This window comes from Diabrotica virgifera, chromosome 6, assembly GCF_917563875.1.
Source record: "Diabrotica virgifera virgifera chromosome 6, PGI_DIABVI_V3a".
In the NCBI taxonomy this organism is placed as follows: domain Eukaryota; kingdom Metazoa; phylum Arthropoda; class Insecta; order Coleoptera; family Chrysomelidae; genus Diabrotica; species Diabrotica virgifera.
The window spans coordinates 229,809,938-229,835,746 of NC_065448.1; the positions used below are offsets into that span (position 1 = coordinate 229,809,938).

Sequence of the window (25,809 nt, forward strand, 5' to 3'; positions counted from 1 at the left end):
CAAAATTGTTTGAAATGACCTTGTGTAGTTTACCTCCGAGGTCCAGATTTAATTCTCTATTCAGTAATGTAAACATTAACATAATTATTTATAGTCCAAAAAAATTTTTTTGTATTAAATTTATTGACATAAAAAGAAGAATGTGTGTAATTTATTTAATTCAAAATTCATTTTACTGCTATCAGAAAACAGGAAAAAATGTTTATTTGGCAAATAAATATTGTTTTTTGCTTAAATTCAATATTAAAGCAGCCACCCACCAGCCTCGTGAGAGTTTAAACATTTAATTTAAGCGAGAAGCCATGATTATTTTTCAAATAAACATTTTTTTCTGTTTGAGAGCAGTAAAATGTATTTTGAATTAAATAAATTACATACATTCTTCTTTTTGTCAATAAATTTAATCCAAAATTTTTTTTGAACACCCTGTATAAAATATTATGTTAGTGTTTATATTACTGAATAGAGAATTGAATTACCTTTCAATTCAGCTATCACGCGACCTCTGTTCTCATTTAAAAAATCATCGATTACGTCATCACGCCCAGATGGGTGACGTCACTAGTATGATATATATGCCAAAAAGTCGTGATCTAAAAATAAAAATTGACCTGTTTTGGGATTTTTTTCCAAAATCGTCCATTCTTGAGAAAATGAATTTATTCCAACCTTTACGTGCTCACTGTATAACTATTACTATAGGTAATTGAATTAAAAATCGGTTAAAGGAAAAGGGTGAGTTCACGGTTTATTTTGGTCTAGGGAAGAGATCTAGATAGTCTAGATCTTTCAGTATTTTTATTAATCCCAAATAAATTCTTCTATTAGAGTTTACCATTGATAGTACGAATTCCAGTAAAATATTAGCTAGCTCATTCGTTACGTATATTTCTTTAAGTGCTTCTCCCAGAATCTGAAATAATTTTTATAATGTAATGTAAGTGAGCACATGTCGCTCATTGGCGACATCAGCACTGGAGAGGGAAACCGAATGTCTATGAGCGGCATACGCATCTAACGTGTTAAGTGGATAAAACACAGCTCTGTTTGATTTCTTCCAGTTTCATAGTAAATGGAATATTATGGTAGATATTTTGTTTTTCTTGACATCAATATTATTAATAAGCGTTTTAAAAATATTTCTATTCGATCATTCAACGCGGAGTTAAACCCGGAAAACTGCAGAAAGTACATAGAGCCTGTACAGGATTATCAGCATCCAAAATAAGAGCAAAACATATTCGTTTATTTTTAAATGTCCTACAAAACAAACATTACGTTTGTTGTTAAATAATTAGATGGCACCGATTACTCAACCCAAGTGCACTAGTTTTCAATAACGCTTTGTCAGCTGTTCAATATTATTCTTAATCCACGGCCAGGTCGTGTCGGCATTAAAAACATCAATACTTTTCTAGTTTATTTATAGTTACAGCAAAGCATAGCGGATCATTTTTTTATCAATTATTATTCGTGATTCAGATACATTATTAGACGGGTAGACCTCGAGCACACCAACTAGTTACTGACATATCTAGTAGTGATCAATAAACATAGTATGAACAAATAGTGTTTTAACAAATCTACCCTCTCCTCAGGGTAGCTACCCAGTAAAATAAGGAGTTTTTTATAAGCCCCCGCGGAAACTTACTTACAGTTTTGCAAGCAAACTAAGATAGTTATTAATATTCAACTCAGCGCGGTGCTATTCTTCAAGGTGTGAAATTCTCTAAAAAACCCAGATAGCATGTAAACTTGTGGCAAGTTTGATTTTTCTTTGATTTTACCTTGCCACCTCAAATATGACGAGGCAAGTTTGTGACAAGTTTGCTGCAATATTGTTATGACAAAGATGAGGATTCAAGTTTGTAGCAACTTTGCTGCAAGCTTATGGCTGCAAGGTTCGGTTCGGTTCGGTTTTCGTTCGGTGTCCTGACTGATGTCACGCCCACGCCGACGAAAGTGTTGCCACCCGGAGGAAAATTTCCATTTTTACGAGAATTTTCAACATAAAGGAAAAGTCTCAAAAGGGAATTTTTGCTCCAGTCGAAATTGTAAAATATTTAAAAAAATCAAAATATTTGAATATAATTTAACATATTTTCTTAGATTTTGTAAATAGGAGGGAATTTTTTCATAAAAGTGAGAATTTTTAACGTAAGTTAAGGAAAAGGCTCATTCGACGGCTGACAATACGGGAAAATATATCCTGCTAAGCTAAAGTACGCTGTGATAATTTGTGGTTATGTTCTATGCTGTTATATTTTTCTTCGAGTTTTTTACAACTTAACCCGGCACCTGCCACGTGGCTTTGCAAGGCGCCAACTGCCACGTGGGGTGCTCACAACACCCCTTAAAATTTTCTGTGATGTACTGGTTTAAAAAACAAAATAATGTGTTGAGTAACACAAGAATATAAAAAAACAGGTTTTATTGACTTATTAGCCACTAATATGTTATAAAAGTTAAAAAATAAAATGAAAAAGGTGCCATAAGCAAATTAGCAAGTACCAAGCCATAATAAATGAAGTCAAGTAAAATATCTAAAAAAATTAAGATTTAGTGAGTATATAGTTTATATTAATAATTTAAATCATTTATTTCAATAAAACATGTAAATTTGACATGTTTATCAAAAATACAAAAAAAATTTAAAACTTAAAGTGCCAGATGATGACACCCCAATTCGATTTTAGAGCTTTAAGTTCACAATGACACTACATAACCCCTTCAAACACTAACACATCTATGCTATATAATATTATAGAAAGCTACTATGAGGCACAGCTCCGTTACCAAACTTGAAATACCAAATATTTGATAAAAATGTGTTATGGGGTGCTGGTAGCACCCCACGTGGCAGGTGCCGGGTTAAATTTACCGCACAATTCTCTGAGACTATTATCTTAATTATTATGTATTACTAAGCTGAAGCTTATTTTCTTCAGTTTTTCATAGACCTATCTGATTATGATGATGGCAGTTTAGTAGTATTTTTGCTTTGCTGACATTGAGGTAAGTTTTTTATGTTTTTTGTAGCTTCTAACTCTTATGTTATATAATAAAATTAAATATAAATAAATTTTAGGTCTTATTGTAAAATGCTACTTCATCTTTTTACTACTTTTAATAGCATAGATTAATTCTGTTCACACAGCAAGAGTTGATAACAATTCCTTTTCTTTGTTTCAGAGTTGATAGACAAAACCGAGCATCGTAATCTGAAGCTAGGGGGTTTAATGTATAGGTTCCAATAAATAATTTTAGACAATAGAATGTATTTTTAGATTTTAGTTGAGTGATTAATAAATAGTTTTATAAAATGGTATTGTATTTTTTATTCACGTTGTTTTATTCAAATTGTGGCTAATACATATGTCAAAACAAACCTGAAGCAAGTTTGTATAAGTTTGAAAAAACAAACTCTATGCAAGTTTGTCACACTGTAACTAGAAATGTTGTTCTGAAGCTATTTTCTTGTGTTATTTCCTAAATAGTTAAAATTGTAACTAGAAAGTTTGATTTAAACTTGATGCAAGTTTGCAGAGTTGCCATGGCAAACGTGCAGCAAGCTTTCAAGTTTGATGTGTCAAACTTGTTGCAAATTTGAAACAAGTTTATATTGTTATCTGGGAAGAAATCTACCTGTTTTGTGAAATTATCACTTGTATTGTATTACAGTGTACAAGTGATGATGGAAGTATGTACTAAGTACACATTTCCATCAATATTTCTCCACCGAGATGATAATTAATGTCTCTCTTAGTTTGCTTGCGGAACTATACATAGAAGTCGAGTATGTAAAAATATTAAAAAACACTGCCCTGCACTGATGTGAAAATAACTATAATTCATCTCAAGTACACTAGAAACCACTTTCTTAAACGAAATTAAAGGACGCACTTAATTTTTCCAAAGCACTCTCAACCCTTCTTATGACTTGAGCTTAATACCCGTAAAGACTCTTTTAATTTCTAGGATTTCCCAACTAGAGTTTAAACACAATAATATAAATGCATTGCCACCCACTCATTTACCACTTTCTCACCTCCACACAATGAAACTTCTGAAAACTCAATTAAAAGATTAAGTTTCTTCGGAAGTTACATTAGACGATAAAATCGGATTAAAGCCTAGACGCCAAAGCCGCAGATATAAATGAGTCGAATATTAGAAAACAACGCAGAAAACAAGCAGATTACTTCTTTGCTGTGGTCTATTTTCTCTCTGAGACCGCAAGAGTGAGTTGGTACACCTTGATGCAAAACTGCGCTTGCTTTTTTATTTTTCACAAAACGTGTTAAAAGTTTTTTATAAAGCGAAATTATGATCGGAGAGAGTAATTAATAATTTAGTTTAGGCCAGTTAGGGCAGTCAATGAGGGTATTTGGCTCCGAATTCCATCAAACTACATCGATCTACTTGATATTTTCACAGTAAGTAGGGAATAGCTCAAGAAACAAAGTCTACCCTATGCCGATGTGCGCTTTTATCTTGGGGGTGGTTCCCATCCCTTCCCGGGGGTGAAAATGTTTTGGTTAAAATAGCCACGGAAGAGGCTAGAGAACCTAATTTTAATCAAAAACGGTTCTATAATTATTTTTTGAAAACTCAATATTTTTGAGTTTTCGTGGTTGAAAATTGGCCATTTTCATTGAAAAATGACACCTTTTCGGACGGATTTTTGCGAATACCTTAAAAACTATGCATCTAACAAAAAAACTATACGAAATATTTCTGTAGGTTATAAAAAACAAAGAGATTCGTTCCTTCTTAACCCAGATATGCCCAACGTCCTACATATAGAACGCCTGAAGCAAGTCCGATCCTGTCTCATTCTTGACCAGTAACTAAATGCTGACAACAGGTAATCGATCTCTAGGAACCACCCGATGTAATAAAATATAAAACGACTATTTAGTTACACCATAATATTTATGTAGTTAACATCAAAAATTGTGTAAATTTGAAAATGGCGGAGTATGGTGTTTCGTTCGCAAAGTAAGCAAAATTTGTATTTTTAAAACTATATAAATAATATTTTAATATGTGCATTTTAACGTAAAAAGAAGTATATTTAGCAATATAGGATCAACAGTAATATACAAATATGTTATAATATATTTTTGAACCTCTTTTCCACAGCGTCCTACATGTAGGACGTTGGGCACATAACAGTACTACATACATAACTTTATTTTTGCGTAAATTACATGCTTTTATACAAAATATATCAATATTTTAGCATATGTCATGTATATTTACACTTTCAGGGGTTTTTCTTTAAATGATGCACTGGCTATGCTGGAGGAGGAGGAAGATATGATAGAGCACGTTGAGTCATTGACTATTTCTCCGCCCGAAAATGCCACGGATTCTCAAACTGATGAAGATTCTGGTGACGAAGACACGCTTACGATAAATAATCTACCTGCTAAGCAGCTTAGAGCGCCTGCTGAAATAAATTTTCATAAATATAATACAAGGCAAAACATTTCCTCTAATTCCTCTAATTCCTCAAATCTAAAAGATGACAAAAATGCCCCATCAGTGGAAGAATATGAAACGCCATCAAAGAGAACAAAAACAATAAAGAGAAAAAAGATTTATAAATGGGAAACCGAAGATTTGGTGTATGATGGTGAAGAATTTAGTAACGATGAAGAAGAAATGCCTCTGCAAACCCCTTTAGATATGTTTTCTTTATTTTTTGATGACAAAATATTGGAACTAATAGTTGTCGAATCAAATCGATATGCAGGGCAACAAAATCATTGCCTGAAAATAGAAAAACATGAGATAAAAGCATTCATTGGAGTGTTATTACTCAGTGGATATGTGCCAGTTCCGAGGCGGAGAATGTTCTGGGAAAACGAAAGAGACAGTCACAATGTACTGGTTTCTGAAGCTTTGTCAAGAAATAAATTTGAATATATTTTATCTCACTTTCACCTAACTGACAACGTCACTATAAATACATCCGACAAATTTGCTAAAGTTAGGCCATTGTTCGATCACCTCAATGCTGCATTTTTGAAATTTGGTAAATGTGAGGAAATGCACTGTGTTGACGAAGCCATGGTACCATATTACGGCCGCCATGGCTGCAAACAATTTATTCACAATAAGCCAATTCGCTATGGCTACAAACTTTGGGTAGGAGCAAGTAGATTAGGCTACGTAAATTGGATGGAACCCTACCAAGGTGCTACCACAAATATTAGCGAAAAGTATATTGATTATGGAGTAGGGCCATCTGTTGTTTTGGAGTATGCTGACGTTTTAAGAACTAGGTGGCCTAATAAACGGATGCACCTATTTTTTGATAATTTCTTTTCCACGTTATCTTTGTTAGAATTGCTATCGGAGAAAAATTTTAACGCTACCGGAACAATACGTGAAAATCGCATATCTAATGGGCCACTGACAAACTCAAAAGAAATAAAAAAGGAAGCTCGAGGCGTTTTCGATTTCAAAAAAACAGAAAACCAGAACATTATTGTCGTGAAGTAGCATGACAACAGCATTGTCACCCTGTGCTCAAATGCAGTAGGCGTAAACCCCCTGCATAGGGTGAAAAGATTTTCACGAAAAGAACGGACAAATATTCAGGTAAGTTATAGTTTTTTAGATTATTATTACAAACGCATTTATTTTTTTATTTTCAACAACATGCTTAGTTTCATGACATTTTATAATATTTTAGGTGTCGCAGCCACATCTGATAAACTTGTACAATGCAAACATGGGCGGAGTAGACAGACGTGACCAAAATTTGAGCCTTTATAGAATTTCACTGAGGAGTAAGAAATGGTATTTCCCGCTAGTGGCACACTGTATTGATGTAGCTCTGCAAAATGCTTGGCAGTTGCATAGACAAAGAGGTGGGGACCTTGATCAGTTAAGGTTCCGAAGACGAGTAGCCACTACGCTATTATTACAGAATAAAAAAAAGAAACACATTCGAAAGGTCATAAGTCATCTACCGAAGGTTTAGACATTAGGTTTGATCGTATGGATCATTTGGTAATTCCTCAAAATAAGCAAACACGCTGTGCACATTGCCATGAAAAAACAACCACCAGATGTTCAAAATGCGACAAAGGACTCCACGTCAAATGTTTTTTGGTATACCATACAAAAAGTGTATAGTTAATGTAGGTACCCTTAAGTGCCCATCGTCCTACATATAGGACGCCCAAAATTTTGTATATTTATCAAAAAAATAAATATTATTTTCGTCTAATATATTTTAGTTTACCCTAAATTAAACAATTATAAGAAAAAAAATAATTAAAATCACAAGTAGACATAATGGGCATATCTGGGTTAAATCTTCTAGTTAAAATACAAAGAGGGGGTAGGTAAGAAGAGTTTGTTTCTTTGCTGCATGCTCAAGTCGGTGTATTCAACCTGAAATAACAGAGAAACTGTCGAGTTTAGGTGTATATTGATACTAATAACTTTTGTAGTGCTTGAAAAGACCTTTAAAATGAGCAATACTAAATGTCGATTACCTTTAAAATAAGCGAGATATTCTGCAAAAAAAGTTGATGACTAATGCATTTTAGGAAGAAATGAGAAGTATATTTAACCCCTCATTGATCAGAATTTAAATACATCGTTTTCGTTCTACAATAATTTAATAATTATTAACACAGTGTTATTTCTATGTTCAAAAAGTTGGACTGTATTCAAATGAATGGTTTTTGAAAAAATAAGATCAAATTATAGAGCGCATTTTTAAATTTTCTTAAAAATCTTCCTTTTCCTCCATCTAACTCGAAAAAGATAAGAGATACGAAAAGAAGATGCCACACAAAAATGTAGGGATTTTTCAGATAAAAATTTCCTTTTTATTTTCATTACTGTATCTCTTATCATTTTCAAGTTATATATATATGATCGGTTTAGAACGTCTTGCGGCGTTGTCCGATTCCCAAATTCCATTCCTTCCTATTTTGCCACAGGTCATCCCTGAGGTCTCGCGCGCTCATCGCTTTCCGGATGCCGGTGGTCCAATTAACTTTCGGTCTCCCTCGCTTCCGATGTTCAGGAGGTTGCCATTCCAGACATTGTTTTGGAAGTCTCTCGTCATTCATTCTGTTTACGTGTCCATACCAGATCAGTTGTCTTCTCTCTATATCTTTCATTATTGTTCCTTCTATTTTCAAGTTACATGGAGAAAAAGGAAGATTTTTAAGAAAATTTAAAAATGCGCTCTATAATTTGATCTTTTTTTTTTCAAAAACCATTCATTTTAAACCCGTCCAACTTTTTGAACATAGAAATAACACTATAATAAAAGGGATTGTTGTAGGAAAACGATGCATTTACATTTTGGTGGATGGGGGTGAAAATTATTTCTTATCTTTTCTTAAAATACATTAGTTATCAATTTTGTTTGCAGCACATCTCGCTTAGTTTTAATGTAATGGACCTTTAATATAGCTCATTTTAAAGGTATTTTCAAGCATTACAAAAGGTATTAGTAGCATTATACACATAAAATCGACCGTTTCTCTGTTATTTCAAGTTGAATACACCAATTTGGGAATGTACCAAAAAACAAAATATTTTCACCTACCATATCTTTTTTTGTATTATAACTAGAAGATTTATGAAGGCAAGTGTCTCTTTGTTTTTTATAGCCTACAAAATTGTTTAATATATTTCTTCTAGTTAGATGCATAATTTTTAAGGTATTTGCAAAAAACCGTTCGAAAAGGCCAAACCGAATGTTTCAATGAAAATGGCCAATTTTCAACGACGAATATCTCAAAAAGTATTGAGTTTAAAAAAAAAATAGGACAGTTTTTGCTTAGAATTAGGTTATCTAGCGAATTCCGTGGTAATTTTAACCAAAAAATTTTCTATCTGTAAGAAGGGGTGGGAACTACCCCGAAGATAAAAGAACACATCGGCATAGGGTAGACTTTGAATTAGGAGATTAGTAGAGGCTAGGCCCAAATTTTCATTAAAATCAATGCAGTAGGATAGAATTCGGAGGTAATATCCTATTCTTGCTCCCATTGACTGCCGTAAGTATCTAAGTGACCATTTTCGCGTGTAATTCATCGTCAGTGGTAATATTACCACAGCTATTTCTCAATTAGAATTATTTTTTTAATTAGTTCGTTTGATTTAGAACTTGAGACATGACAGTTCAAATAAAACACTAGAAAACTATAGATAATGTAATTTCAACATAAATTTAAGTCCCTTTCAATACAAAGTTTTAATTTCAACAGTTTATAAGAACAAAATAGGTAATTAATTAAAAAAAATAAACCAAAACCAGCTGTTTCCTTCACATAAATATAAAAATTTGTTATTTTAGTCCCCTTTTTAGACCCATTTAACCCAACCTAAATTGTACCTTGTTGGTAATTAGTTAAAAAAAATAAACCCGAACCAGCTGTTTCCTTCACATAAATATAAAATTTTTTTATTTTAGTCCCCTTTTTAGACCCATTTAACCCAACCTAAATTGTACCTTTTTTCTTCTTGTTTTTGTCCCATAAAAAAATAAAATCTGTTACCGCCTTTTTTCTTCAATAACAAACTATTTGCCTGGATAAACACACTGCAATCTTCCTTAAATTTTGTCAAAATATCAAATGGTTAAACGTCAAATATAAAACTGCTAAATTAATGTACTTATATTACAACTTCTTCAAAGCCCCAGGATCGATAAACACATACAATAGGGAACTTGCATAAATTTTTAAATTCGAAAAAAATGTTATAAATCACAACAGAACATAATTTAAAACATATATCAAAGATAAAAAAGTTTTGTTTGTCTTTCGTTTGGCCCCTAAAGACGATTAAAAATTCAAATTCAAACAGGTGGTCCAAAACGCATCGTGACGTCACTTGGTTTTACATTTACATTTTTCCAATAAAGTAAACAGAATTTTAAATTAGACGTTATAAACGTCAGTAGAAAATACATTTATGTGACGTTACAAGTGTTTTTGATCGTTTGACCTATTCATAGAAAATTTGTACTTTTACAAAATGGTTTTATTTTCAATAGTAAACCTTCGTTCCTTTCCTTCAAAAACAGTATAAAACTACAATTTTAACAAACTGGTATATATTATTACAATGACATACGGTAAATGTCATTAGAATATAAATATTTTTGACTTATTCCACGACGATGAGCTTGCCAAATACCCAAGTAGGTGGAGGTCAATAAACTGAAGAAGGAGAAGAAGAATATACCTAAATATAAGGTTGTGTCTAGGTATACGTTACCGTGTACGCAAATAAAAACGTTAGAGTGTCAGTGATTTCTTATTTTTTTTATTTGTTTAGTGTTTGTTTTTAAATTAACTACGGAGTGTGGACAATTATTTAGTTCTTTTAATGAGTTTAAGAACATTTTAAAACAGTACGAAAAAGATAGGAGACTATAAATTATTATATATTTTTTTTAGTTATAAATGAAATAGTATGTATTACCGTAAAAGATTAAAATAAAAAGAAGACCTAAAGCTTTCACAATAATAATTAACTTGTTCTGAAGCTATTATCCTTGTGGCATTTTTGTAATCAACTATTCTAAATGGGAACTAAGCCAAAATTTAACCAAAAAATGATTTTATTAACGTTTCGACGTCTAAATGGGACGTCGTTCTCAAAATACAAAATATTATTAAATTCAACAAAAATGGTGTTGCTTAGTAAAAATTTTTTCTAATAATTTATTTAATCTGACTAATTTTTGTATTTTGACAATGACATCCGATTTGGACGTCGAAACGTTAATAAAATCATTTTTTTAGTTAAATTGTGGCTTATTTCCCATTTAGAATAGTTGATTATAATAATTAACTTACGTATAAAAATTATTTTAACAATATTTTTTACGTGTTATGTCAACTAAATACATATATCTATTTTGCTAACCTAAATATATACTTTAATATATACATTGATTTATTACAATTAAGTTTGAAACATCTGAATAGTTTTGCTTCCCTTCCTTTAACAAATATTTTTCTATCAAACACACGCTAAACATATCAAAATAGCATGTACCAAAATATACAGTCACTGCGCACGCTAAATAATAATGTCACTGGCTTGATGAAGTTTAATTCGCGTGTACATACCTAACTTTTTTATTTGCATACACGTTAGCGTGTACCTAGACACAGCGAAATATAACCATAATAATAACTAATGTAAAACTATGTGACGTCACGGGTCGTTTGAACTATTTTATACCGCTGAAGACTTTAAATACGTATTTCTAAGTTATTACGAGTTTTTGAAGCGTGAAATTTTGGAAATCTCATTTTTAAACAAAACTGAACATTATTATGTAATAAAAAAAATTGTGCAAGTTCCCTATTATTGTACTACCGGAACACCCTAGCAAAAGAAAAAAAAAATAAAAATAACTGAACCAGCCTCTTAAAACTCAAAACCAATAAACTGACCAAAAATGATATCAGCTTACCTTTAACATGCAAAAGGGTCCATTAAACAACTCTCAGCCTAGCCATTAACAAATATCAAATTAACCTTATAAGTTTTTCCAAAACAAATTTTCAAGTGCCCCAAATTTCCAGCACACCAACAGAAACCTTAACAAAAGAATTCCCAGCACATCCCATCAAAGGATCGAAAAACTACCATTTTCAATTAAATCTGGGAATTAAAAACTGGGAATCCAAATCGCCGGCCAGGCTTCGAGTGCCTTCTTAAAAATCTGTATTGAAAAAGAATGAACGTTGTTGTTTTGCTACCAAGGCATTCAAAAACAAAAAAAACTCTACAAAAAAAATCTTCTCTCACTAACTCACACAAAAAGCATAATATACATCCAAACATACAAACTAGGCATCCTCCGTGGACAAAATAATCAATAACTAAATAACCAAAATTCAACAAACGTTACTACCAAATTTTCAACCGTGTGGTGATTTACTCATCACTCGTCGTTACTGGTAATAAAAATCTTACAAAAAATATGCTGAATATAATAAACCACTAGATTTAATATTTTTGGACTGTGACAAGACCTTTGAAACATATACCAAAACACAACAGCCAGTTTTAGAGTGGGTGATCGTCAAATACAGAAATTCCCGATACAACATGGAGTACGTCAGGGGATACCATATCGCCGAAATTGTTCACTACGCTTTTGGAAAATGTGTAAAAATGAAAAACTAAAAGACCCTATAAACGGAGAAAAACTTAGTCATCTGAGGTTTGCAGATGATATTGTATTAACCCGCCATTACACGCGTCTTCTATTGTGACGTGGTTGCACGCGTATGAGCGTCGCCCTCACCTACATAAATTCGACTTATTTCGAGGAAGAATGAATGTCAACATGTATAAATATAAAATGGTTTGTACTCACATATTATAGAAAGTCTCGTAAACCAATTTTTTTTTATTAATTTAACAAAACAAAAGTAAAAATAATATAAATCAAAAGCAAGTTTTCTTAATTTTCAATTTCAGCAGGCCACTGAAGAAATTAACGTTCTTTACGCGAATTCATTTAACTAAAAATACAAATTAAAGTTAACAACTGTTCTGAAGCTATTTCTTTGTGGCATTTATGTAATTAACTATTAATATTTTGTATTTTGATAACGACGTCCGAGGTGGAATTCGAAACGTCAATAAAATCAATTTTTCAAGTTAAATTGTGGCTTATTTCCCAATTAGAATAGGTACATTTAAAAATGGGTTCTTAACCAGTGGCGCGCCTAGAATTTTCCTCCGGGGGGAAGGGGGGTTTGCTTGGTCACCGAAAGTTTTTTTGTATTATTTGTGAAAGACAAGTTACATTTTCCTACTTTCTTTTATATATATTTCTATATGCTCTGGGTGGGATTTTAACCCCCAAACCCCCCCCTCGGTGTGCCACTGTGCCTAACCTAATTCAAACAATAATATTTTAATTAAACCTACCTAAATATTAAATAAAAACCTGCAAAGTTTCTTTGAGATCATAGAAACGTGATTTCACTGTGATTGCACGCGCAGTGAGGAATTCCCTCACTTGAAGAGTGATATCTTTTCTTTCAACTATCACACAGCACACTGACCGCCTGATATATTCTATAACTTTTTCATACCCTCTCATGAACCATGCTAAAGGCATTCCTGGGTGCTTAAGGTTGTCGTATTAGTTTACACAATTTCATTGGTTATAAACAAATATGGTGAGGGATTCCCTCATAGCGCGTGTAACGGCGGGTTAATAGTTGATATAATAGATGAGGCCAAATAACTTTCAAATCAGCTCTACCTTTCCTCGCTAGAAGGGGTATCAAAAATAAATATATCAAAAACCCAAATGATGACAAATTGTGTAGTCAGCGAAGATTATATGCATAGGAACAAGATCCAAAAACCAGGTAGTGGCCTATAAATACCTAGGTCATGAGATTAGCAAAGGAAAAGATAACCAAACCATTGAGCTTCTCCTTCGTATAAGAATGATTTGAGCAGCCTTCGGCAAGCTTAACCATATTTTCGTGTTGTGAGAGTCATCACTTATGGAGCGAAAACGTTGACCATGACAAGGAGAACATTTCAAAAGGACAGTGTGTCTTAAAGGGCGATATATCGTGATATGTTGGGCGATTCACTACGAGACAATATCTCAAACCGCCAGCTACGGCAAAGATCAGGAGTGGATCATGCGCTAGAGAGAATAGCAACACTGACATGGAACTGGGCAGTTCACGTGGCTCGAATGACAAATAACAGATGGGAAAAGCGGATACTGGAAGGGATGATGCCTACCAAAGCAGAAGTCGGCCACCAACACGTTGGCCTGATGATCTGAAACGTTGTCTTTGCAAGAGGCACAAGAACGAAATAGATGAAAAATTATGAGGGAGACCTATGTCCAGCAGTGGACAAGCGAAGACTGAATGATGATTATTTTCTCTTCATGATAGATTTGCTTGAAAATTTTAATTTAGTCTTACACTCTACGTCACTTTTGGATTTGAGCAAAGGGTTGATGTTACTTAGAGTGTGAAAGCCAAATGGTGGCTCAGGAGTACAAAACATACATGCAAAATAAGTCTTAACTAATCCAACTAATCTTGGGTGGCGTAATGTGAAATTCTTAACTGTTGCTTTCCTAATTACTTTGCATCCAAAACGATTAGCGATTATTTTCAAACAGGTATTCAAAATCTGTATTGAGAACAACTGTTGGAAAAATTCTTCAAGCTTTATACATTCCCATTATTTAAATTTAAGCCAACCTATTTGTAAAGTAATGTGGTACTAAGCTACTACCCTTTGTTTCAGAATACCACTGGGAAGCCAACAATAATACCAACTATCTTATATCTCCTGCATTTGACGACTTATATTCAAGGGAGATCCATGCAACGGCAGGTCAGACGCTGCTTCTTCCTTGTAGTGTCCGGAATTTGGGAACGAAAGTGGTAAGTACTACGATTTTATAGCAATACGTTCAGTAAAACTATTAGATTGTATAGCAATAGAAATATGAAGCAGGTTTTCCTATATCAGCACATACAGCAATTTTAGGTACCTACATACTGGTCTGGAAATGATCAAATGATTAAACAGATGACCGAAATAGTTCAAAGTGTAAAGGATAAACACTTAAAGGTAGATAAATTAACCAAGAAGAAATCATGGATGACAGATACGATCCTGAAACTAATGGACGAAAGAAGAAATGCCAATAATGACTCCGACACATATAAAACAATCAATATATCAATAACAAGGAAAATTAGAGAAGCGAAAGAAGAAGAAGAAGAAATGGAGAGATTCCAAGAAATTAAGACTCTACAGTCAAAGTACGATAGTCACAATGTACTGTTATGATCTGCTTCTTATTAATTTTATATTAATTATTATTTATTTGATTAATTATTTAATTGTCGCAAATCATATATAAAAAATGAATAAAAAAATCTCAGGGTGACTTTTTATAATATTAAAAAATGTCCAAATTATCTTACGTTATACTTATCTTCTCTCGTGGTTTCAGTATCTCTTAGTTGATCCTAATCGGGATAAAATAGGAAAAAGAAATAAAGCAAAAATATAAAGTAAACATAGAGAATTGTCTTTCATTTATCAAAACCAATACTCTAAAAATCTATCAAATCTTAAACCTGTGGACACAGATGTCCGAATGAAATTTTTACCACTTAAATTTATTCTAGTTAAAAAAAAAACAATTTATCGGTTTGTTCCCGATGACTTTGGTAAAACAAAATAAACAAAACCAATTTATGTATTCGCAAGATTAGCTATACTTCCTATTTACTTTTTGAAATATTGAAATTTTAAATCATATGCTTTTTACTCAAAATTTTAGTTTCCGAACATAAAAATATCTTTCACATAAGTTGACTGACCTTTTGCTTCACTCACTCTGATGTCTTCTCGTGACCCAAAACAGCTCTCCCTCGTTGACTATGTTAAAGGCTACTCATCAAAGCCCTCTCCGTTCTCCAGCTTCAAAACTATCAGCATACCAGCACCAATTCTCCAACAAGCCAGGCCTCTTTTGACCAGTACTCGATTCAAAACAAAACTCCAAAAATTCTCTGCTCTCCTTCTCACAATAATACAGAATCAAAGAGGTATTTCGTCTCAATTTGATCTGTCTCTCGTTCCACTTTTCAGCACTATTCTCCACTATCAAACAGCCACCTGTACTTGCTAACTATCTATCCACGAAAACGTCGAACTGCTCCTCAGCGATGCCAATAACATACTGCCCTCTTTTTCAAACTCCCTCAATCATTCAAACCACTTTTCCCCTTCCAAATTGCCAAGACTCAGAAACATTTCTCTTTTCCATTCGACAAACAAACAGTCATTTTCAAAATTATTCCGACCATCCTAATTACTTTCGGGGAACTCTACAACATTTACTCGGGGTGAAACAAAGATATTAAAATTCCAAACTTTCTTTTAAACCATTTTTCTAGAAAATGATAATTACCTCTACCTGTGGATTCTATAGTTCCCGTAATAAACAATCTTTTTCCATTTTAAACCTCAATACATCGTCCTTTTCACTTTAATTATTCACAAAAGTCTTTAATGGTTCATCGGAAAGCTCATTAAAAAAAGAAGTCCACTTACATCCAAACTAAATTCTAATAAATATTTACAGATCAATATACAGGGTGTATAAAATTTATGTGCCCGCGTTATTTTAAAAAAATTTAATTTAATTTTTATTTTTCCTTTTGATTGATAAATTGAAAACACAATAGTACATAGGAAAGTTAAAGAACTCACAGGTGGACTAAGACGGAGACCGAGAGGAAATCTAACTGATTCTGATAGAAACATTATCTTAGACAAACAGAGTAAAATTAGAACGTGGAAAGAATATCTAGAAACACTATTTGAAGACCAAAGAGGTTACATCTTTGAGTTAAAAGAAGAGGTAAATGATGGACCAAGAATATTACAGCAGGAAGTTTATTCTGCCATAACAGAGCTGAAGGATGGCAAAGCAATAGGTCCCGAAAATATACAAGCAGAACTACTTAAACTGATGGCTGATGGACAACGAATCAATAGAAATAATCACAAAGATAGTCAGCAACATATACAACTCTGGAGAAATACCAACAGAATGGCTGAAGTCTGAGTTTATTGCATTTCCAAAAAAACCAGTAGCCAAAAAATGCGAAGAATACCGTACGATAAGCTTGATGAGTCCTCTCCTAAAATTGTTCGTAAAGGTAATCCATACGAGAATTTACAAGCTATGTATGTGAAAGTCAATTTCGCTCAACAAGTTCGGGTTCATAAATGCTGTTGGTACGTGAGAGGCTTTGTTATCAATATAATTCTTATTCCAGAGATGCAGATACGTCAATTGCGACGTATACGCATGTCTGGTTGATTACGAGAAGGCGCTTGATCGAGTACAACACGCCAAGATGATGCAAATACTAAATGAATCAGGAATTAACAACCAAGATCTGAAAATAATTAGAAAACTTTACTGGTATCAGACTGCAAATCTCAAAGATGACGGTAAACACACCGAATATGTGAAAATCATGCGTGGAGTGAGGCAGGGCTGCATTTTGTCCCCCCTAATTTTCAATCTTTATTCTGAAAGAATATTTATCGAAGCTTTGCACGAAACTGAAAAAGGTATTCTACTAAACGGGTACCGGCTAAATAACATCAGGTATGCAGATGACACCATAGTATTTGCGGACAACCTAGAAGACCTAAAAGTCCTCATGAACAAAATCACGTATTATAGTCAACAATATGGACTCAATATAAACATAAAGAAAACAAAGCTTTTGATCGTCAGCAAGAAAAATATAACAGAAGGTCAACTATATATCAACCAAACCCCTGTAGAGAGAGTGAGGCACTACAACTACCTCGGCATCCTAATAAATGAAGAATGGACCCACAACCAAAGAGATAAGAGCGCGCATCAGAAAAGCTAGATCAATCTTCAATCGTATGGGCTCGTTTTTCAAGAGCCACAACCTTTCTCTTGGTATAAAAGTAAGAATGTTGAGATGTTACTTCTTCTCTGTCCTTTTTTATGGTGTTGAATCATGGACCTTGAACGAGGATATGTGGCGAAAATTGGAAGCATTTGAGATGTGGCTATATCGGAGAATTCTTAAAATCCCATGGACTGATCTGGTCACAAATGAGGAGGTCCTTAGAAGAATGGGGAAGAACCGAGAAGTACTGACGACCATCAAATCTTGAAAGTTGGAATACTTTTTCATCCACTCTGTATATATTTATGTATATAAGTGGATCAGGATGCCATTATTTGCCATCTCCGAGTGTTATATCTTATGAATACCCGTGGGACTTTTTTTCAGCGCGAATTTTATTTGCAAATATGTTTACCATTCAGCCAATACAGCAACAATAGCAAGTATTTACATATTTGCCACCGACACACACACATCCAGAGACACAGTTAAAAGCTGCGAGTCCGCGATCGACCTTATCAACTTTGGAAAATCCCCGACGACAGGAAAACTCCATATTCTAAACCTCCTTCATCCATTTGCCTTGTTCGAAAAACCGAAGTGTCGCTTTGAATATTGATTGTGGGTTGCAGGTGTCTTCGCCGACGAACACCACATCAGAAACTCGTTGTAGAGATGCTTAACCAAAATCATCGCAAAGAACTTGACAAAATAGTAATCAAACATTTGTGTATTAAGTTCTTGTAAATTGGTATTTTGATATAGAATTAATTAAATAATTGTTAAAATTGGGCTTCTGCTATTACAAATTTTTTTATTAAGAGGAAACAGTAGCGATCAACAGGTAGCAAAAACGCGTTCCAAGATTGCGGCTGTAATTTTGAATATTTTTTCGAGATATTTGGCACACGTATTCGTAATATAATAAAGAATGGCAGTACAGAGCCCAATTTGAAAAATATATTAAAATGTGGAAATTACTCTGTAATTAAATACAATATTAAAAAAACGAGCCAATACCGCCATTAAGAAGAACAAAAAAATACACTTTCTTCAAATAAACTTTTTTATCCCATGCCTAGATTTTGGGTCATTTTGGAACTACTAATGAAATAAAAAAATTTATTAGTTCCAAAATGACACAAAATCTAGGCATCAAATAAAAAAGTTTATTTGAAGAAAGTGTATTTTTTTCTTCTTCTTAATGACGGTACAGGCTCGTCTTTTTAATATTGTACTTAATTACAGAGTAATTTCCACATATTAATATATTTTTCAAACTGGGCTCTGTGCCGCCATTCTTTATTATATTACGAATACGTGTACCAAATACCTCGAAAAAATATTCAAAATTACAGCCGCAATCTTGGAACGCGTTTTCGCTACCTGATGCTCGCTACGGTTTCCTCTTAACACAGCTCAACAGGCGTTGAAGGCCTATGCATAAAAACACAATTAATATAATGCAGTATAATCTGGGCAGATTATCGGAGAATAGGATATTTTTGGGAAAAGTTATTTACCAGCAATTTTATTGCTGGAATCGAATCTTATGATTGTATATAGGTATTAATAATATAGGTATGCAAAGTCCGCAGATAGTGTGCTACTTTTTTTTATAAACAAAATGGCGCCCGAAAATCGTGTTTTTTTTTCAATTTTTGCTCTATGTATATCTCCAAATATTTTAACTTTACACCAAAAATACCCAAGTAAAAATTCACCGTAATTAAATTCTGCATGGAGACGTGTTTTCCCGATTTACTTCGACGAAAATTTTCCCCGAAAAATGCGGGTTTTTCCAATAAAATCTTTTACCTATTTTCAACTAAAATTTTAGATAAGTAACTGTTTATCAATAATTAAATAACTGGGTAATGTAAAAGCTCTTTTCGAAGAGATTATAATTCCAGAAGCCGATAGAAATTGAATAAACAGTTTAGTAACAATTGAATTGTTAATTAAAAAGTTACGGTCGCTATAATAACCACAATAATTATGATACATAAGAATAACTATGATTTTTGTATAAAAAGTCACTGTACCTATTTAATGTACTTTACAGAATTGAAATTGGACTGTGAAAGCGGCTTCAGGAATATTTTAAAATTGTAAATAATTTTTTTGCTTATAAACAAATATAATATCTCGAGAAATATTAAATTAAATTAAATCATGAAAACGGAATTAGAACAAAAGCGACAGGACGCTTCTTTTAAAAGAAAAAACTTTTAATTGTGCTAAGTGGTTCCTGAGATACAAGCGGTCAAAGTTGACCGGCATTTACGGCAAAGATATAAACAATAGAATCATAATTTTCGAACCGTCACCTTTTTATTTCGGTCCACTCTAATTTTCTCCACTCCAAATTTCATATCTGTAAAATACTCATAACGCATATTATTATAATAAAAACTATCGATATTACGAGTGAAAATGACCAAAAATAGCAAAATTCCAATCAAAAATTAAGTTGGAGAAAATGTTATCTCAAAGTTCAAAATCGGTATATGTTAAAAAATGCATTTTCTCGGTTTTCATGGAGAAATTTTCTTCATTCTTTTTTTGTTCCCAAGTAACTCGAGTAGAGCCATCTAACTAACGCATTATTAAATGTCAAAGATGCTTTTGTTTGTTATAATAATTTTATTTATTTATTATAACAAAAATTTTTAATTTGTAATAAAGATCGTTTAAATAATTATACAGCTTTCAAATGAGAATATTTGTGTTTTTAACGTTAAAAGGTACACTTGTAGTAAGTTTATCTAAAAAAAGTCTAGCACTGGAAAAAATATGTGGTTTTCTTTTCTTATAAATAAATTAATCTATTATAACAAAACTAAAGCAAGTTTGACATTTAATAATACGTTAGTTAGATGGCTCTACTCGAGTTACTTGGGAACAAAAAAAGAATGATAATAATTGCTCCATGGGAAGCCGAGAAAATGCATTTTTTTCGTATACCGTTTTTGAACTTTGAGATAACATTTTCTGTAACCTAATTTTTGATTGGAATTTTGCTATTTTCGTCAATTTTCACTCGTAATATCGAGAGTGTTTATTATAATAATACAGTGGAACCTCAATAACTCGGATTAATCGGGACCGCGGTCGATCCGGGTTATCGAAAATCCAAGATAGCCGGAGAATATGGTAAAAATTAATAAAATACAGTATACTTACAGATAAACTCCTTTAGAATTGAAATACAGTGGAACCCCGATAATTCGGCCCCCGATAACCCGGAAGTCCGGCTAGCCCGGACCGATTTTCATCAGATAAACATTTTGATTTTCAATATTTTGTATTTTTCAATTTAATTGTGGCTTATTTCCAATCAAAATAGTTAATTATCAGGCAAAACTTTCAACAATAAAAATGTATGTAATATAATATTTGAGAGATAATGTGTATGTGTGTAATTTGAACTATACGATATTAAAAATGACTCATAGCACATGCCGCAGAAACAGCAGCCACCTGTCTGTACTATATATTCCTTTTTATTTCAAACTGTCAGCATTGTTTAGGAAAGACTATTTAAAAGATTATTTTATAAACAATGGTCTTTAGTATTGTGTGTCTTGTATTGTTCGCTTCCATTTGCTTACGTTTGGGTTTGGTGTCTTTTTTAGTAATTTTAATGAGTAGGTACTGTGCATATTTATAAATAGATTTCATGTTATTTCAATTCTAACGGAGTTTATCTGTAAGTATACCGTATTTTATTAATTTTTACCATATTCTCCGGCTATCTCGGATTTTCGATAACCCGGATCGGTCGCGGTCCCGATTAATCCGAGTTATCGAGGTTCCACTGTAACATGAAATATATTTATAAATATGCACAGTACCTACACATCAAAATTACTAAAAAAAACATCAAATACAAACTTAAGCAAACTGAAGCGAACAATACAAGACACACAATACAGTCACAAGGATGTTATGTTATTTAAGAACAGTGAAAACTAAAGACCATTGTTCATAAAACAATTTTTTAAATAGTCTTTCCTAAACAATGCTAAGACAGTTTGAAATAAAAAGGTATAGGTACTACAGACAGGTGCCTGTTGTTTCTGCAGCGTGTGCTATGAGTCATTTTTACTATTGTATAGTTCAAATTACACACATACACATTATCTCTCAAATATTATATTACGTACATTTTTATTGTGGAAAGGTTTGTCTGATAATTAACTATTTTGATGGGAAGCCACAATTAAATTGAAAAATAATTTTATTAACGTTTCGACGCCCAAATCGGGTCCTTGTCAAAATACAAAATATTGAAAATCAAAATGGTTATCTGATGAAAATCGGTCCGGGTTAGCCGGACTTCCGGGTTATCGGGGGCCGACTTATCGGGGTTCCACTGTATATGTAATGAGTATTTTAAAGATACGAAAATCGGTGTGGAGAAAGAGGATAAAAAAAAGGTGACGGTTGGAAAATTATGATGCTATTGTTTATATATTTGCCGTAAATGCCGGTCAAATTTGACCGGTTGTATCTCAGGAGCCATTCATCAGAAGTAAACGTTTTTTCTTTTAAATGAAGCGTCCTGCCCCATTTTTCCAATGGCGTTTTCAAGATTTAATTTAATTTAATATTTCCCGAGATATTCTATTTGTTTATAAGCCAAAAAATTGTTTATAAATTTAAAATATTCCTGAGGCTGCCTAAATAGTGCAATTTGAATTCTGTAAAGTACCTTAGATAGGTACAGTATCTATTTATACAAAAATTATATATATTCTTATGTATCATAATTATTGTGGTTATTATAGTGACCGTAAATTTTCAATTAACAATGCAGTTGTTGTTAAACAGTCCATTCAATTTCCATTGACTTCTAGAACTATAATCTATACGAAAGGAGCTCTTATATTACCAAGTTATTTAATTGCTGATAAACAATTACTTATCTAAAATTAGAGTTGAAAATTAAAGAGTTTGTTGGAAAAACCCGCATTTTCCGGGGAAAATTTTCGTCGAAGTAAATCGGAAAAAATACGTCTTTATGCAGAATTTAATTAGGGTGAATTTTTATTTGAGTCTTTTTGGTGTAAAGTTAAAATATTTAGAGTTATAGAGCAAAAATTGGAATAACACGATTTTCGGGCGCCATTTTGTTTATAAAAAAGTAGCACACTATCTGCGGACTTTGAATACCTATATTATTAATATGTGCAATCATAAGATTCGAGTCCAGCAATAAAATTACTGGTAAATAACTTTTTCTTGTATTTTGCTAATTAGCCCAGAGTAATAATATAATGCTGAAACAAAGTAGATAAATACCCCAGCCGATAAACTGACCGATAAACTACCCCAGCTAATTGAAATAATATTCGAAAATAATATTTCAACCAACCAAGGTAGCTATTGTTCACCCTAGCTTAGCTCAGTCTCCCAAGGTGTATGTGTTCGTCTTGTCCCAATCTTAAATATGAACTATGAAAATTCAGAAGAGAAGCAAACAAAACAATACTTTAATCAATCATGTTTATTGTTCAATAAAGATATAATAAAAATATGACTTATCAAATGCATTAACAAATATATTCAAATTCTTGCCAAAAACTAACAATTTGTAGATAGTACTTATGTATGGCTTGTGGTATTTGATAGTAGGTCTTCTTGATGTCGGATGGTACAGCTGTAGACTTGTAAACCTGGGCAGATATTGTGGCCCTAGGTCACTGACTCTAATGATGTTGGGTGCTGCTGTCTGTTCGATGCATCTTGTTGTCGTGCCTTAAAAGTTGCATCACCGGTGATGAAAGCTGGTGTCTCCCGAAGGGAGAAAAGTAATTTATTCCCAAAAACAAGAATACAAAACGTATATAAGTTTGACATCAAGAAGAAAAGAAAAAACACCTTGTCAAAAAGTATTCAAAAAGTAGCAGATGGCAAGGGGTAAATTAAGGTAAATTAAATGGAATTATTATTGATACTAGTTAAATAATTTAATTACTAAAAGCATATTAATTAGAGAGAATGTAAAATATGAAACATGTGCTTTTCGACATCGGAAGGTTAGGTATAAAAAAATCATTATAAAATATTAATCCAGGATTAGAAAATTTTGTACACTGATGTTAAAAACTACTCACCCCAAGAGAATTAGTGTTGATGGATAATAAAGCTGGTATCAGCCTGTAATTGGCTTTTGTAATTTTATTAATTTACCACCACCCTTATGACTGAAATATGGGAGTTGTCACTGTCATTGAAACGATAGGGCAACGTAGGAGATGGCAGGCATGTTCCGTACTGTAATTGAATGATTAGATGAAAAGAGAGTTGCCTATAGAACTGGCGCCAAACAGGTTTTTAACGGAAAATCAACTTAAAACGAATAGAAGTAGATTATTACTAATGAAATATTCAAGAAAATAAAATAGAATAATTATTTAAAAATTAAATAGCAAAGATGTGACGTTTGTAACGTTGGAATGCTTAACAACGAAAGCCACAGGTAAAGATGGAGTTGAGGAAATGCTAAAATATCTGGGAAAACCAATTATTAATCACCATGATAAATAAAATACTTAAGGAAAAATCGATCCCTAGTGATTGGAAGGAGTCAATTACAATATCACAACAAAGGGGACAAATCTGATTTAAGTAAATACCAACCCAAAGGGGACAAATCTGATTTAAGTAAATACCAACCAATAACCCTTCTCAACACGATTTATAAATGGTTTACAAAATGGTAATGGAAATGGTAACCTCAAACTGCTTAACATCAGAATTAGAGGGTATCAATCAAACGAACCAGCAGGATTTAGGAAAGGTTTTCGCACCTGTGACCAGCTCTTGACCATGAAGATCCGTATGGAAAAAGCCGACGAATAGAAAATACCGAATTTCATCGCTTTTGTTGACTTTGAAAAAGCCTTTGACATTGTTGAGCACTGGGCTATAAAAGCTCATTGCACAGTAGCAGAATAGGCTACCGATACACAGAATTAATAGACAACATCTACAGAAATGCTACAACCAGAATAAAACTGCATGAATATACAAACCCTATAGCCATAAAAAGAGGAATAAGACAGGTGACACCATATCACCTAAGCTATTCAATCAGGTATTTGAAGACGTATGCAAGAAATTACAATGGTACACTTCGCGTCAAAAAAAACTGGTACACTTTTTTTTCACAATGTAAACCTGTGTTCAGACTGAACAGAATGGCTCGTGAATCGCGGAGTTGTTGCCAGCACAGATAATGGAATTGCAATAAATCTAAATACAAAAAATAACGTTCAAAAATCATGGCGGTGAATCGTAAAACGGGCCATAGGTAACTTAATGTAAAATTATAAACTGTTAAATTCCTGCTTCTCTAATCATTTTACAACAAAAATCATGAGAAGCTATTTGTATGGGATTAAAATCTGTATTAAAAACAAAAGCTAAAATTGTTCTAGGATTTAAACACATTCCAACATTTCGAAAAATACCTACATTTGCCACAGTAGGCATGTGTGTAAAAGTTAGGCCGTTATTATTTACCTTATTGTTCGCACACTATTGACTAAATAAAACACCTTTATTATTATTACTTTCTCCTCAACTGAGGCTATCTCATCAATTTTATTATTTTTTAAACAAGAAATGATAAAATAAAAATTTTGACAATTCAAATTGTCAATATTTATAATAACTTCACTGTGACGGAACGCAACCGATACACATTATGGTAATGTGTGTGGCCTAACTTTGGCGTATTTCTGTGAAAAATTCTTATTATATTTCTCATGATTCGAAAAAAAAAAATGAATACATTTATTAATAAAACACATTGAACATTTTGACAGGCGACATTTTCCACCTATGTGCTTAATATTTCAGCAGTTTCGAATTTTATTGTAATACATAATATTTAAGTTCCAGAATTATTCACTGTAAAAGTTATTCATTTTGAATTAATTTCAAATTTTAATTTTTCCAGTGTGTTTTATTTATTAGTATCCCACAACTTTACGAGAAACCCTTCACATTTCTCGATTTTAAATTAAACATAATAATTTAATGTCATGTCTAGAGTTATTATCGGTCATTCATGTCATATCTGTCATAAATTATAATAGAACACGAATTAATTTATGGGTACTTAACCTTTCGTTACTCGCGCCAACTTTTTGTGATCGGATACTCGCGCACGGTGCAGGAGACCGGGTCCAAAAATATGGGTCAGCAGTGTTTTAAAATTATTTTTTTTTTGCAAAATTGTGTACGATTAAATTATTTAATGAATATATGATCATATAATTTTGTAGATATGCGTTTGTGTTCACATTATATT

The 25,809-nt window shown here is 32.7% G+C and overlaps 1 protein-coding gene across 4 annotated transcripts in view; it reads left to right on the forward strand.

The window, feature by feature from the left end:
- The window catches only part of LOC126886780 (uncharacterized), a 172,012-nt gene that overhangs the window by 110,944 nt on the left and 35,259 nt on the right, over nt 1-25,809 (forward strand). For all 4 annotated transcript variants that reach the window (XM_050653814.1, XM_050653813.1, XM_050653815.1 and 1 more), the window contains exon 3: nt 14,308-14,447. In XM_050653814.1, coding sequence (XP_050509771.1) covers nt 14,308-14,447 — 140 coding nt within the window. The remainder of the gene's footprint in view (nt 1-14,307; nt 14,448-25,809) is intronic.